This window comes from Talpa europaea (assembly GCF_964194135.1).
Source record: "Talpa europaea genome assembly, chromosome: 1".
NCBI lineage: Eukaryota > Metazoa > Chordata > Mammalia > Eulipotyphla > Talpidae > Talpa > Talpa europaea.
In genome coordinates this window covers 108,235,419-108,251,936 of record NC_140073.1, presented here as the reverse complement: position 1 = coordinate 108,251,936, position 16,518 = coordinate 108,235,419, and the positions used below count along the sequence as shown (strand labels likewise).

Genomic DNA, 16,518 nt, shown 5'->3' with positions numbered 1-16,518 from the left:
GCACGCCATGTGGGACCCTCCTCCGGTGGCCAGGGAGCAGCCGGGGATCGAACTGGTGCTGCAGAGGCTGCGGGCAGCTTCGCAACCCAGCGCTCAACCGCTGCGCCACCAGGGAGGCCCTGTGCCAGTAAATTTTTGTATATTTTTCCTATCCTTCTACAATTAATAGTATATTATATTCACAGTTCTATACCTTGTTTTTGTTTTGTAATTTTGTATTTTTTTACACAATTTATTTTATTTTTAAAGATGTATTTATTTATGCATACAAGAACTAGGGTACAGGTCAGAGGTGCTTGGGTGAGAAGATTCATAGAGACAGAGTGGGGAACAGAACAGGCAAACTGACTGAAATACACTGCTGAGGGGAGCAGCGGGCGAGCCAGTAGAGGTCTGCTGCGCCAAGTGGGTTGCTCCCTGGCTGGCCGGGAATCAAACTAGCGCTGCAGAGGCTGCGGAGAGCTCACAATGCAGTGCTTAACCCCTTGTGCCACCAGGGAGGTCCCTTTTTGTTTACAATTTTGATAAATTTTTTTCTTATTGTCCTCAGAAATGTACAATTCACTCTCCTTCAAGGTGAGCATGAATATAGATCCAGACACATATGAAAGTGTAATGTTAGATAAAGGCTTCTCAGTTATCTATTGATGTCTCAATTCCTCAGAGGGTTTTCTTTAAGCTTACTTCTATCTTTTCAAATATAACACCCTGCAATTTTAATCATAGTAGTTGATGACATTTTAATATCTGACGGGGACTGTCAATGGCCCCAGAATTCACAGAAGCCCTTCTTTCTGCTTTTTGGGAGACTTTGAGCTTTCACAGGGCATCAGAGCCATGTTTATCAGACTATAATACACTGCACAATGCTGTGAGGACCTTGCCTTCCATTCTGAATGAAATAGCCTGTCGCTGCAGGGTTTGAACAGAAAAGTGGCATGATGCATGTATTTAAGAAAATCCTGGTAAAATACAAGGTTTTCTTTAAGAAAAGAACTGATCATCTTCCAAGACCAGAATAAAAGTGCTTCACAAGCCGAGGACTGCAGATTTATTTATGCATACAAGAGCTGGGGTACAGGCCTGAGGTGCAGGGGGTGAGAGGATTCACCAGAGACAGAGTGGGGAACAGAACAGGCAGACTGACTGAAGTACACTGCTGAGGGGAGGAGCAGGCGAGTCAGGAGAGGTCTGCTGTGCCATGTGGGTTGCTCTCTGGCGGGCCGGGGGATCAAACTCGTGTTGCAGAGGCTCTGGATAGCTTCAAAGGTTGTGTCTTAACTCCTTGTGCCACCAGGGAGGCCCTTTTCCCTCATCTTAAATTCTTCTATGTATTTGATTTTTATAGGCATGCAAGGGGAAAACAAAAGCAGACAGAAGCTCCAACAGATTGTGTTTCAAAGGCCTTCAACAATTATGAGGAACAAGTTACCCTAAGACAAAAGGAAAGAGCCAATGAGAAAGTTTCTGATCCTGAATTTATGAGACAGGATGCGGTGCTACTTCCAAAGATATTTTTGCAGGTTTTTTTTTTTTTTCCATAAAACTTTGAGCTTCCTTACTAGGGGAAAAAAAAAAAAAAGACTTCAAAGCTTCAGCTCATCCATTGCAATGACCAAGAATATCTTTATTTGTAATTTATGGAATAAAAACAGACTTTCACAGAAGGCGGATGTCATTAAAAGATGCCCAATTTAAGCAACTTTTCTTTTTAAAAAACATTTATTTATGCATACAAGAACTGGGGTGCAGGCCAGAGGTGTGGGAAGGTGAGAAGATCCACCAGACCAGAGACAGAATGGGGAACAGAACAGGCAGATTGACTGAAATACACTGCTGAGGGGAGTAGCGGGCGAGTCAAGAGAGGTCTGCTGCACCATGTGGGTAGCTCCCTGGTGGGGGATCAAACTCGTGCTGCAGTGGCCGTGGACAACCTCACAGGTTGCAACTAAACCCCTTGCACCACCAGGGAGGCCCTTAAGCAACTTTTCAAAAGAGATATGTAAGATGAAAATCTCAAATAGGGAATATGAAGCCACAAAATGCAATTGAAGACTGAAGTTGTACCCATCCAAGGGAATGATGATTTTTACTGGGCATTATTTAAATCTTTCAATAATTTCATAAACTTATGTTTGAGCTGTACTTTTGGTGAATAAGTAAATTTTTGGACCAAGGAGATGAACAGTAATTCCTGCTTCAAATATTCTCCAAAAGTTTCTACTTGTTCAAAGAGACAAAGGCTATATAGACTCTATCCTGCCTTCTTAATTTCTTTAAAGGCAGAAGTTTAATATATATATATTAGATCAGTAACTTTGGGTTTCTGTATTTATTAAAAAAATGCAAAATAATTTACATGTCTTTTGTTTCCACTAGACTTCCTAACTGACAAGGGGGAAATGTCATCTGGAAGAGTCCTTCTATAAGCACTTGGCTGAGCATCCATGAATAAATGCCTTATGTTAGAAAGAGGAGAATGAAAAAGCAGATGGTAATTCAGCAGACTGTGTTTCAAAGACCTTCAACAATTATGAAGTACAACTTACTCTAAAACTTTCCTACTTTTTATTTAGAGTCCCTCACTGGAATTCTTTACTATTCGTCTGACTAAAACTCCAAGACCCAGGTGGTAGTTAGTCTGTTTCATTTTCCTGTCTGGTTTCTGTTAGAAACCAGATTCTTCTTGTTGAAGAATTCTGAAATTATGGAAAATTCACACCCAAACTGGCTGCATGTTGGTTATTCTGAGAATGGGAATAGAATGAGAGAAAGAGGAGGGCAGGATGAATTGTGGACAAGGGAGCCCTCTCTGGGGTCTTTTGTAAGGACACTAATCCTACAGGGTTGTAGCCCTATGACCTCATGTAAATTACTTCATGAGGGCCCTATCTCTAAATAAATCATATTGAGGGTTCTGACCGTAACCTATGTGTTTGAATAGAGGTGGGAAAGGACATAAACACTCAATCCATGATACAGGCACATATTTATAGAATGTGGAAACAAAGGCTAATGGGGCATTAAGCCAAGGACCCTAGATGTTGATCTTTTTTCAGTTGCAGCTGAAAGCTAAAAATATATATATATAAATAAGACCTATGAAATAGCAACTTTTAAAATTTTGGAAAGATAAAGTCCTCATAATTGAGTCATGTTTAAAATGATCACAGCATCCTAATTATTTTGTAAAATAGTTTTTGCCCTCCCAAAGTAATGACTTGCATTTAATTATACTAAAATGTTTTTCATTCATAGAACAATGATTTGGAACTTGGAATAATTCTGACAGAAATGTTTTAGCTTTCCAATCCTTCCTCATGTACAGAAATCAAGACAATAAAATTTCATAGAACATAGGAACTTCAGACTAACTGCTACAAAATCAGTTTTCAATATACTTCAAGCACCTCTGGAATGTTTTGTAAAAATAATCAATACCATAATTCTTCAAAAAAAAGTACACTGGATATACAAATGAAACGCTAGACTTTGAGAATACTAAGATGATGTGATCCATGACCTCAAACTTAGCCAAGAGATAGACTATGCATGTATAAATGATAAATGCTTTAAATGTGACAGTTGGAGGATTTTTTTTAAGATTTATCTTTTATTTATTTATGCATACAAGAACTGGGGTATAGGACAGAGGCGCAGGGTGGGGGTTAGAGGGTACACCAGAGACGAAAATCTGCGAAACAGGCAGATCTACTGAAATACACTGCAGAGGGGAGCAGCAGGCCAGATGGGAGAGGTCTGCTGTGCCATGTGGCAGGGGATCAAACTCATGCCACAGAGGCTGTTGATAGCTTGATAGCGCTGAGATTTTAACCCCTGAGCCACTAGGGAGGCCCCTATGATTGCTGAAACAGTCAGGAAAGAATTCCCAGAGGTTGGATTCAAGTCAGAATTTTATAGGAAGTACATAATCTAAAAGGGGAAGGTGATTTCAATTATTCTCATCTATTTCATAAACTAGATCTCTAAATCACAATGAGAAACATATTATTGGTCCAATATTGTTAAATGCGAGTGTTACTCTGTAATTCAATTACAGAGTAAAATAATCTATAATTCAATTGTTTCAATAAGCCAGATTGTCTTCAGCTCAATAAACCCAAATTCAAGCAGTTTTACCACGTATATGATTTATTTTTATTGAAAATACAAATATTAAAGAAAAACATTTAAATAAATTAAAAATCATTCCATATTCCCCTATACCAATACAATGAATCTCAGTTTTGCATATTACCTTCCACATGCATAAAGATTTTACAAAGTCACAATCATAGTGTATACACTATTTTGGGTTGTTTTTATTCTACTTACCATATCACAGATACATCCATGTTTTTATACAGTCTTCCAAATAATTATTTTAATGGCAGTACAAAACATCACTATTTTCACCACTTACTTTCTTCTTTTACCCATAGATTAGTCCCAATTTTTTGCTATTATAAATAATGCAGACATAAACATCCTCATGCATTTGCCTTTAAATTTTTTTGTTTTGCTTTTATATTATTCTTTAGATTACAAAGCTAATAAAATTTATGGGGCAATGATATGGTCATTTTTATGGCTCCATATAGTACCATATTGCATTCCCCCAAAGGGTTGTATCTATTTAAGATGTCACTGAAATGAATACATTACACAGTTTCTTTCTAAAATTTAAAAAAAAAAATTCAGAATACCAACATAGTTTTTAAACTTTAGTATTTAAGGTTAAAAATAATTATTGTCTGTTAAAAAAATGAAGAATGTAAATAGATGGTCTAACAGATTACTAAAATTTAGGAAAGTTGCTTAATGCTTCCAACTTTTCTCAAGTAATGGCAAGTATGTTAAGAAATGCATTAGGCCTACTGGAGAAAATGGACAAAGGTGTTTCTGACTCACAAGGTCTAGCTACCAAGGCCACCTGTGGCTGTCCCAAAGATTATAGGGACCCAGACCTTGGCAAATTTAGAACCTGTGTGCCAATGTGTATGCACTGGGAAGCTCAAATCAAGGAGAGGCCAATGAACGCAAAGTTACAAAATTTATTTAGTAGCTCAGCTGAAAAATGAATGCAAATTTCTTTGCCTCATTGTGTTTTCTATGATATCACAACTTACATGCTTTCTGGCTCTAAAATTCAACTTCATTTGCAGACATGTACCTATAGTTAAGAATAAAAAGAATTTTCTAACATGCTTAAAGACACCTAAACTATCAATTTACATCAAAGCACAAAATTAAACAGCCCTTAGCATCAGCAAATGTTTGACCATTTTCTCCACAAATTTTCAGATTTGCTATTCTTTTAAATTTAGTTTGTAAACTCTGAACAGTAATAATCTTTTGCACAGTATATTGTATATCTCTGGTAGTCAGTAAATTAAAAAAATAATTATATACAATACAAAGGGAAAAAAGGACTTATTTTAAGCTTACATTCTAAATAAGTCTAAAGATGAAAAAAATTTTAAGTGTTGATTTTGTAGAGGTAGAGAAGATTCCCTCCATAAATTTCAAATTCCTGCTAGGTAAGCGGAACCTTAAGTATCCTATCACATTACAGGTTCAAAAGAGAAACTTCATTCCAGAGAATGGTATTGACCTACACCCAGTGTTGATGCTACCAGGAAAAAAATTCACTATAAAGGTATTTTACCTTTTATGAAGTGTCCAACATCTGATGTTATCTTTGAAAAGCAGAGACTGTAGGTGTTAACCCACTGATTCAACTGTAAAGATACATAAGATTTTTCTTAACCATGAATCATTGAATTTGGGATTAAAATGTGGGTTAGGAATGAGAATTTACCTATTATGTGCCAGGCACATTAATAAGTAAGGAACCCCAAACTCCAAATCCCACGTTCTTATTTACATCACCCAAACAGTGAGTAGTTGGTCATTTCTATGGATTCAATCAGACGTTATATACACAAACACATCCATGGGACCGCATGGCACTTGGAAGATTGCCCACTATTTCCCATTTATTAAGATCTGGATCATATTTCTCAATGCTCTGAAGATATGTTCCCTTTGAGTAGGAATATCCCCCAGTGACATAAATACACCCATTCATGATGACAGCACCACACTCCATCCTCCTTTCCATCATGGGAGCAATCTCTCGCCATTCATTTTGTTCAGGGTCATAACATTCTGTGATTGTAGTTTGTCCACCAACAAGGTACAGCTTGTTTTCAAAAGGAACTGAACATAATCCATATTCTATTAGGGGAAAAAGAGAGCAAAATTTATTAGGATTAAAAAAATAAAAGGGATACCACAGTGAGGTGATGTAAAAATCCTTTATAGTTTAGCAAACAAAGACAGAATAGTGGTGACATTTGGAATCGAGCACATACTACTGCAACCCTGACAACCTCTTCCCTGTGGCCCTATTAGGATGACCTGTTCCTGTCATTCTCTCTCAGGTCACCCTTCAGCTGACCTCGCAGATGAGGCACACTGTTAACAAGAGAGCACTGTGCTGTATTTGTATAAAGAGAAAAACTATTAAGAATCAGGTTTTGGGGGAAGAGGGAGACGGAGGCAAAATAACAAAGAGGGAAGGAAGCACAATGGTCTATGGTGGTGGAATATGAGTGAGTTGGTGGTCGGTGCACTACAGTGATAATACCTGATGGGGTACTCCAATATTACCTCAGTTAAAAATAAATGCATAGATATGAAAAAAGAAAAAAAGAATAAGAATCATTTTATTTTAAACATTTCTACTGTTATAGGAAGACTGAGATACTCCTCTTAAGATACCATAAGACTCACAAATCAAAGATTTTTGGTAAACTTTGAATAATTTAAGTCTACTAAGCTCACTGTTGAATCACTTACACCAGCTGATAATACTTCTGAATCATCATTAATTTTCACAGTTTGCTGAATGGATTTATATGATTTATATTAACTGTATTTTACAAGTACTTGAAACAGCTACCGCCGATAAAAATTCTACATAAATATAACTGGAAAGTAACATGGGGTTGGAGAAGTGGGAGAATTCTTATTTTCTTGGATATCAAAATTTGAGAACAATATTGACAGAGAATGGATAAAGACACACACAATGGGCCTCTCCCTCGTTGCGCAGGGGTTAAAGTCTCAGCATTATCAAGCTATTGTCAGCCACTGCAGCTTGAGTAAGATTCCGGCCAGGGCAGTGACGCACATGGCACAGCAGACCTCTCCTGTCTCGCCCGCTGCTCCCCTCAGCTGCTCCCCTCAGCAGTGTATTTCAGTCAGTCTGCCTGTTCTGCTCCCCACTCTCTCTCTGGTGAATCCTCTCACCCCACCCTGCACCTCTGGCCTGTTCTTGTATGCATAAATACAAATAAATCTTTTTTTTTAAAAAAAGACACACACAATGGAATACTACTCAGCTACAAAAAAAGACAAAGTCATGTCATTTGTGACACGGATGGACATTAAAGGCACTATACTAAGTAAAATACATATTGTATTATTTCACTCATATGTGGAATATAAAGGAATTTAAAAATGAGCAAACAAAATGAAACAAAACAAACTCAGATATAGAGAACAGATTGGTGGTTACCAGAGGGGAAGGGGCTGGGGGGGTATGTGAAACAGGTAAAGGGTGTCATTTGTATGATGGTAGATGAAAACTAGACTTTTGGTGATGATGGTGATGTAGTTAATATAGACATCAAATTATAACCCCAAACACCTAAAATTACACATTATAAGCTAATGTTACCTCAATAAAAATTTATTTTAAAAAGGTAAATAAAAATGCAGTAGTAAAAAACAGGCATTTCTTCACTGTCAAAGTTACGTATATGTAAGGTTGACACAAAACCTGCATTTTCATGTCCTCAGGAGGTGCTGCTGTACTTCAGTATAAACATTAAGTATAGCAGCACCTCCCTATAATTCAGCTGGATATAGACCCAAATGCCCTCAAGGGCTAAGAGATAACAGACTAGCTTAGTAAAGTAGGCTAAGAGTAAGAAAACAATAGCATAGCCCCCCTAAGTCTGTGATGTGATGAAAAGGGGAGAGAGTGCACTGAAAGGGAGAATACAGCCTCATCTGAAGTAACAGTCACTACCTGGCTCCAGTGATGGCTGCCAGCAAGGAATATGGTCCAAAGATGTCAGAACTTCCAGTTTTCCTAAAGGCCAGAAATCAGGGTTTTCATCTGTTATCTCCTGAATTTTAAACTGGTAACCAGCCAGTTCAACAATGTGAGAGCCAAACAGGATATAGGGTGCTAATTTGATAACTTTGTTCCTTATAGTATGTCAGGAAAAAGTCCAATGTAAATCAAAACTTTACAAATGTACTTATATGTTCCAATTAACTTATATTATCATTTAATATTAAGTTCTAATTGAGTTTTCAATTTTTCATGGCTTAAATTTCACTGCCTTTTAGATCTTCTTGTTATATCTAACTCAAATATGTTCTAGAACATTTATTTTTAAAGGACTTCCTCTATGAAATATATATTTATAATGTAAATGTTCTCTAATTTATTAATCTGACTTTTCATATGTTGGGTTTTCATTTGTTAAGATAAAGCAAAGTAAAATTTAACTCATAATGTTACCATGAGGAGCAAAGGAGATAACAGTGTAAACATTAAGGATATGTGATACTAGCCAGATGGCCTGAATTTGAACTTCATCCCTAAAAAGCACTAGCTAGCTGACCAGAGACAATTTATTTACTCTCTGTACCTCAGTGGTCTATAAAATGAGATAATAGTAGTATTTAGTTCATAGAATTGCTGTGAGACTTAATACATGTACAGTTATTGGAACTGTTAGTGCCTGGCACATACTTACTGAATAAATGTTAGCTATTACTGAAGATGAGCTGTTATTACTACTTTCCATTATAATGTCATTGGCATTAACAGAAAGTAGAATGGAGTATGGAATCACACATCTGGGCTACTAGGAGATAGAAGGCTACCCATTCCAAGATGTCTCAGAGCCAGGACAGCATGAAGCTAAAGTCTCTTCTCACGAAAAGTCAATGGCATAGGGAGATGTAGCACCAGAGTCAGTTCTCCAACACCTGCACTATGAGATGAGATATATAATATATGGTGAAACTAGCTGCACTGGTCAAAAGGGGAACCTGTTTCCTTAAAGAGAAGCAGATTGCTTAGAGGTTATAACAGATTATGCAATCAGACTGCCTAAATTTGAATTCTGGTCTATTTCTTCTAGACTGTGTGACTTTGAAAGTTACTTTACCTTTCTAAGCCTTCATTTCCAAACATGTGAAACAAAGCTAAACAATACCTATTCACAGGGTTGTGGTTAGAATTTAAGGTAATATTATATGCAAAGTGCTTAGCTAATACCTAACCTATGGAAAATGGTCAAGAAGATTGGCCATTACTATACTGTTACTCTCAGATGGTTCGAGTTTGTAAATTTCAATTATACTCTCCAGTGAGCTACACAGAAGCCTGATGCTCTACAGAAAATGTTTCAAATAGTCTAGTGATATGAATCTTTCCTAATGAAAAAAAATTGAAACATAAGGCATAACCGTAATATGCTATAGCTTATGTTTCCCGAGCTCTTCACAAAGACACAAGTAAAGGAACAAAAGACACCACAGAAAACAGGCCATTCTTTGTGGGCAGACAACATATCCCCTTTATGATTAGTAAGAAAAGGCCAACATAGAGCTCTACACATCCAGGACTGCTTGAAAGTTATTGAGACTCAGACAGAACATGCCTCTAAAAAAGAAACCATCTTCTGGGAGAGCGAACTCACACGGCTCAACAAAAACAAAACAAACAATTCAGTCAAGAAATGGGCAGAAGAACTCAAAAGACATTTCTCTAAAGAGGAAATGCAAATGGCCAACAGGCATATGAAAAAATGTTCAACATACCTTATAATCAGGGAAATGCAAATCAAAACCACATTGAGATACCACCTTCACTTTACACCAGTAAGAATGGCACATATCAAAAAAAAAAAACAAGAAACAACAAATGTTGGTGAGGATGTGGAGAAAAAGGAACTCTCCTACACTGCTGGTGGGAGTGCAAACTAGTCTAACCACTGTGGAAAGCTGTCTGGAGGTTCCTCAGTCTGCTAAAAATGGAGCTACCATACGATCCAGCAATCCCACTCCTAGGGATCTGCCCAAAGGACACAAAAACAGTGATTCAAAAGAGCACCTGTACACCTATGTTTACTGCAGTACTATTTACAATAGGTAAAACCTGGAAACAACCCAAATGCCCAAAAATAGATGACTGGATCAAGAAGATGTGGCATATATACACATTGGAATATTATTCAGCAATCGAAAAAGATAAACTCACGCCATTCGCAGCAACGTGGATGGAGTTAGAAGGAATTATGCTCAGTGAAATAAGCCAGAAGGAAAAAGAAAAATATTGGATGGTTTCACTTATAACAGAAATATAGGGGAAACAAATAAGACATCAGTATAAAAAAAATAATAACAACAACAGTACAAAACACAACAAAGCAAAACCAGACAATTATAAACCAGAGACATCCTGCAGAGGAGGAGGAGGGAGAGGGATCAGAGGGAGGGAAGGAAGAGCACAGGGGACTGTGGTGATGGTGCATGGGTGCCTTGGGGAAGGAAATTCTATGGGAACTCAATCTGAGGGGGTGGGGGGAAGCAAATATTCTTAAAAATTTTTTTAAATGATAAATGTTAAAATAATAAAAAGAAAATAAACCATCTCCTGAACTGAACCAACAGGTGCTTTTCTTAATTACTTGATAGAATGTTTTCTGTATATAAAAATTATGGGTTTTTTTAAAGATTTATTTATTTATACAAGAACTGATGCATGTGGTAAATGAAAGAAAGCACATAACAAAGACATAGGAAATACAAAAAGACTCTAAGTAAAAAAAAAAAATTAAGAAAAACTGCCACTTTTAATCACCCAGACTTAAAATGTATTTCATGCAAAGACATCAGGAAAAGTACTTATAGACATGATATAGTGAGAATAACCTGTGGTTTCGGTTAAATACATAAATATTTTTAATCTTTTACTTATATCCATGTATATTCTACTATAATTGAGCATATTTTATTTCCAGCTCATTTTTAGCCTTCTCTCATGCTTACAAGCTATACTGACAAAGTAGTATGCTGACAACACATACTCTTGACATATTTTGTTACCTGGATGTGGACTAGAGGTGATGAGGCTCCATTCGTTGATATCTGAGTTGTAGCTCTGGACCTTGTCATAGGTACAGCTTCCTCTGTAGCCACAGTGACCGCCAATAACATAGATAACTTCATGTAAAACACAGGCTGTAGCATTTCCCACGCCTGTGTGTTAATTAAAATCACATCTTTAGATTGATCTTTCGTTCTGTTTTGTAATGGATATTGAGCTAAATTTATGACTTTTTGTTATTATTGATAATAGATGCAAGGCATTGTGCTAGGTATTGAGGTATACAAGAAAGAAAAAGAAAAGCAACTTGCATTATTCTCAAAGAGGGTCAGACATTGACAAAATAATTAAAACACAGAGTACAGACTGGAAGCACCAGAAAATAAGAACAAATGAGCTACCATAAATGTTCAGAGCAAGGAGACACTGCTTTTTACTAAGAAAATCATGGCAAAAGGTGGCAGAATTTGACTTGGGCCTTACAAGATAGGACTTCAGCAGGTAGAGGTGGGAGGTGGAAGGAAGCCCTAAGAAGAGGGAAAGTGCAAAAGGCAAGGTCAAGTTCCCCAGCAGACTCCAGCATATCTGGGCTTGTTGGATGGGAATTAAAGCTGGCATGGTAAGTAAAGCCACATAGCAAAGAAACCTGATGTCCAACTAAGAAATTGGCACTTAATTTAACAGGACTTTTAAGATTTTTAAACAGAGGAAGGAAAGACTACAAAGGCAGAATTGGTCCGGGTGTCAAGAATTAAACGCCTGACTGATTTAGAAAAGCCCAAGGTATGGACACAAGGACAGAGAGGCAAAGACACAGGTAAAATTGAAAGGTTTTAGTGACAGAATGAATCAGAGACAAACAAGACTTATTCTGAGGTCCTGAAATTGGGAAATACTGATGCCACAGAAACATTGAGGAGGAGGAAGAAATGGGTTCAGCAGGGGGAGGTGGGGGGAAGAGGAAGATTAAAAAAAAAGACTCATTTTAGTTGAAAATGTAGGTTTGTTTAGTCTTTTAATCAACTTTTATTTCACACTGTTCTGTTTGGTATGGTTCAATTGTGTTAAATTCTACTCCAAAACCAAAGTAAACTTCTAAGCAGGATGTTTATGACAAGGGAAAAAGTTAGGGGTTCCTAAACTGCCAAGTGCATTTTTATTTCTTCTCTGCCCATCCTAAACCAAAAAAGGAAGTAAATTTGAAAAACCCAATTGAAGATCTCATTACAAGAAAAAATGATAATCACTTCATGATTACAACATAAAACAAACTGGGGAAATGTCATCCTTTCTAGGGAAAATGGAGAACTTCAAGTTCAGCGTGAATCCACTCATCAGAACCAGTACCAACCAAAACTGCACGTGACTGACAAGTGTTACCCTTCACTAAGGTCAAGAGACAGACACTAGAATCAAAACTTCAAATTAAAAGTAGAAAACTTGGAAACTGTATTCCTAGCAGTTAGGTAGGGAAGGATTTTGGGGTATGAGGGTTTCCCATTTCACACAAAATTAAGGCAAGATTATACTACACATGGCTTTCTTTTACACTGGCTATACCTTTGCAGCATTTTCTCTTTTGACAATGTTTCAAATTATTTTGTTTAATTTCAATAAAGTAATAAATTTTCATCCTCAAAGAAATATACTCTAACCTATAAGACCATTGAAACTACTGGCTCATTAAGAAACAGAAGCAGGGCCTCCCTGGTGGCGCAGCGGTTGAGCGTTGGGTTGAGAAGCTGCCCGCGGCCTCTGCAGTGCCGGTTTGATTCCCGGCTGCTCCCCAGCCACTGGAGGAGGGTCCCACATGGCGCGCAGACCTCTCCTACCGCCCGCTGCTCCCCTCAGCAGTGTACTTCAGTCCTTCTGCCTGCTCTGCTCCCTGCTCTGGCTCTGGTGAATTCTCTCACCCTCCCATGCTTCTGACTGTACCCAGTGCTTCTATAAATAAATAAATCTTAAAAAATAAAATAAAACACACTCAAAAATGTTAAAAAAAAAAAAAAAAGAAACAGAAGCAGGGCCTCCCTTGGTGGTGCAGTGGTTGAGCGCTGGGTTGCGAGGCTGCCTGCAGCCTCTGCAGCACCGGTTCGATCCCCGACCGCTGGTGAGGGTCCCACAGGAAAAAAAAAAAAACACACACACACACACACAAAAAAACAAAACAGACACAGAAGCAGAAATGTGTCCAGGTTTACAAGAGCTGCTAAAATATTTCAACTTTTCTTGTTTCTTTTCTTGGAAAGGTGTCAGAAAGGGCATTCAGAATCATCCTGGGAGGGGAGCAAGCCTCCCAGTGGAGGCCAAGCTCAGGCAGAGTCAAAAAACCAGAGCAGCGATAGCAGAGACTGCTGAATCCTTGGGTATATAGAGAGCAGTCATGATTTACTATGAAAGATATTTCTATACTATCAAAGCTGACATGTTCTTTTACAGTGATGTTCATAACAATAATGTCTAACATTTAGTGAGCGCTGACTCTGTCAGACACTGTTCTAAGTGTTTCACATGCATACATTTGTTTAATCCTCTCAAAACCCTAAAGTAAGTACTGCTGTCATCCCCATTGTACAGATGGCAAAACTGGGGCAGAAGGGGATTAAACAATTTGCCCACGCTCACCATCAAATAAGTGGAAAGTCAGATTTGAATCCAGGCAGTCTGGTTTCAGAAATAGTGCCCTGATGACAAGAACATTCTGCCTCTCCAGGCTTCCTGCTTGTCATCCAGATTCCCAGACCAGGTCAAATTCCCACACCCTCACTAGTATTAAAAACAGAAACAGAAAGGCCTGGGAAGAAACACTGGGATAAAATGACACAAATTTGGTAACAACCTACCAGTTGTTTTTGTGCAACTCCCCAGCACCAATGAATAAGTGTAGTTAAATAACATTGTAGTTTAACTTTTTTGCCAATAGGAAAGGAAAGCAAGGCTAACATAATACCAACCACATCAGAAAATACAGTGTTTATCACACCAATATTGAGACCCAGTAGTGTGCCTGGCTCTGCAAATAACTAAGGGAGGGTATGAAATCTAGCCCACTCCTTTTCCTAAGAGACAAGACTTGAATCACAAAAAGCAGAGACTGTTTGTCTTAGTTTCTGAAGAAATGTAATTTGTTACACCCTACAGGATCCAAACCTTTCAAGATTTTAAGGAAGGGCCTTTTAAGAGAGACATCAGATGATCAGAGGAGAAAAGCTGAATATTTAAAAGCAGAATCAAAACGGGCTCATTTTCAAGACAAGTCAAAAAAAAAAAAATTAAACCTGAACTAATAAAACTATCCAGTTTTCTCTCTTCATTTAGACTTTGGTAAATAAATTCTCAGGACTTGAAATAAGATCTAGACTCAAAACACTTTGTAAATAGAATAAATTATATTGCTTTCTTACATTAATACCTCTTTTCTAGCCTGAAAGTATACTCTAGCAGTATATCTCTCAAACTGGGGATTGCTATACTATATTTTTATGTGGAATAGTCTGTGTTACATTATTTGTATAATCCACTATAGTTCCCAGATAATATTCTAAAATGCAAATTATTTTAAAGTTACTTGAAGATCCTGCCATTTGTGACAAGGTGGATGGACTTTGAGGGGACTATGCGAAATGAAATAAATCAAACAGAGAAAAGAAAATATCTTATGATTTCATTCTTACATGAAATTTAAAGAAACAAAGCAAAGGAACAAACAAACCAAACAAATTCTTAGGGTATGACAACAGAACAGAAGTTATCACAGGGAAGGGGGATAAGGGTGATTAAAGTAGGTGAAAGGGATCAACTGCCTGGTGGTGGATGAAAACTAACTTTTGGTGGTGATCACAATGAGGCACATATAGATGTTCAAGTATAAAGGTTATCTATGAAACCTATACAGTGTTATAAACCAGTTTACCTTTATTTAAAAAGTTACTTGCAAGAGAAGCAAGACCTCTGGCCTAACGTGAAACATCTAATTCAAATACAGAATAAACATAATCTGTACTCACCTTTAATCATGTTTGCAATAGGAATCCATTTCTCTTTTAACGGATCATAGAATTCAGCCTCTTCTGCTGGAGCTCCTTTTCTGTAACCACCTAGAGCATAGACACAGCCACCCAAGGTGACTGCACAATGGTAATACCTAGCATTGAGCATTGGCAAACCTTCTGTCCATTCATCACTTTCACTGTTATAGATCCAAACTGTGTCAAGGGCTTCTATGTTATCTGTCCTATAACCTCCAGTTACATAAATGTTGGGTCCCAAACATGTAACACCATAGCTTTCCCTAGTATAATCTGGTATTTCTGCTCCCTGAATCCAAACATTTGTCATAGGATCCCATATGTGAACCTCTGATAAAGGATGCCAGTAATAGCCTCCAATGATGTACATTGTGGCTGTGGACCTCTGGGAAATCTCTTTATGCATGGGATTCAAAGCATTGTATATTAGAGATCGTATCTTATTTTCGGTTAGTAGGCAGCTTCTTTGAAGGCCTAAAGCTGTTTTTAAATACACTGGATCTATATCTATGTTTACATAGCTTAGTAGATTACATAGACATTCAATTCGATTTTCTACATCGTGAGCTGTCCACTTAATAACTGGCTCGATGATCGCTTCTTCTTTCCAAACACTGAGATTCTTTCTGGACAAGATAAAGAGAAACTTTTCAAGGCTAATTTCCAGAAATTCTTCTTGTTGCCACACTTCCTTAAACCTTGAGCATAGAATTCTTCGAGATTCCTTTTCTAGTTCTGGACATACATGAAATTCTGCAAAGGAGTGCATTCCAATACAATTATCAATATCCAAGTGCCTTACCAAAAACTGCTCACAAGCTTTCTTTACTGAAAGGAACTGTAGCAGATCTGCTGCTTCAAGCAGGCTTTGAACATTTCTTTTAGTTATTTCAATTTGGGAAGTATATGCATAATTTACAAGGCCTTCCAAAATATCATGGTGGATGCCAGAGATTTTTATTTTGTTCTTAAATTTTTCTTTCATGTCAGCTGTGAACATTGCCTTAAAATAATTGCTGCAAGCAGCTAAAACAGCACGGTGACAATGGAAGATTATGCCTGAAGGACACTGAAGGGTAATATCAGTAAATAATCCATCCAAGTAAAATGTTCTGAATGCATCCAGAAAATCCACTGGATGAGCTGAATCCTTGAAAAGATAAATATAATCTTCTTGTCCTTTCAGAGCCATGGCTGCAATAAATATGAAACAATAAACATGTTTTCAATTTTGCATACTCCTTCATATAAAAAATGGTACGTATCCCAATCATTACAATGATCCCTAAG

General features: G+C 37.5%; 1 protein-coding gene across 1 annotated transcript; it reads right to left on the bottom strand.

Moving 5' to 3' along the window:
* Positions 1–5,929: 5,929 nt before the first annotated feature.
* Positions 5,930–16,420, bottom strand: LOC311174483 (kelch-like protein 23; the record flags this gene model as incomplete). Its single annotated transcript, XM_084238901.1, has 3 exons — positions 5,930–6,240; positions 11,200–11,352; positions 15,208–16,420. The coding sequence occupies 3 exons, from the start codon at positions 16,418–16,420 to the stop codon at positions 5,930–5,932; spliced, it is 1,677 nt and encodes a 558-aa protein (XP_084095027.1).
* Between the last annotated feature and the right edge of the window lie 98 nt (positions 16,421–16,518).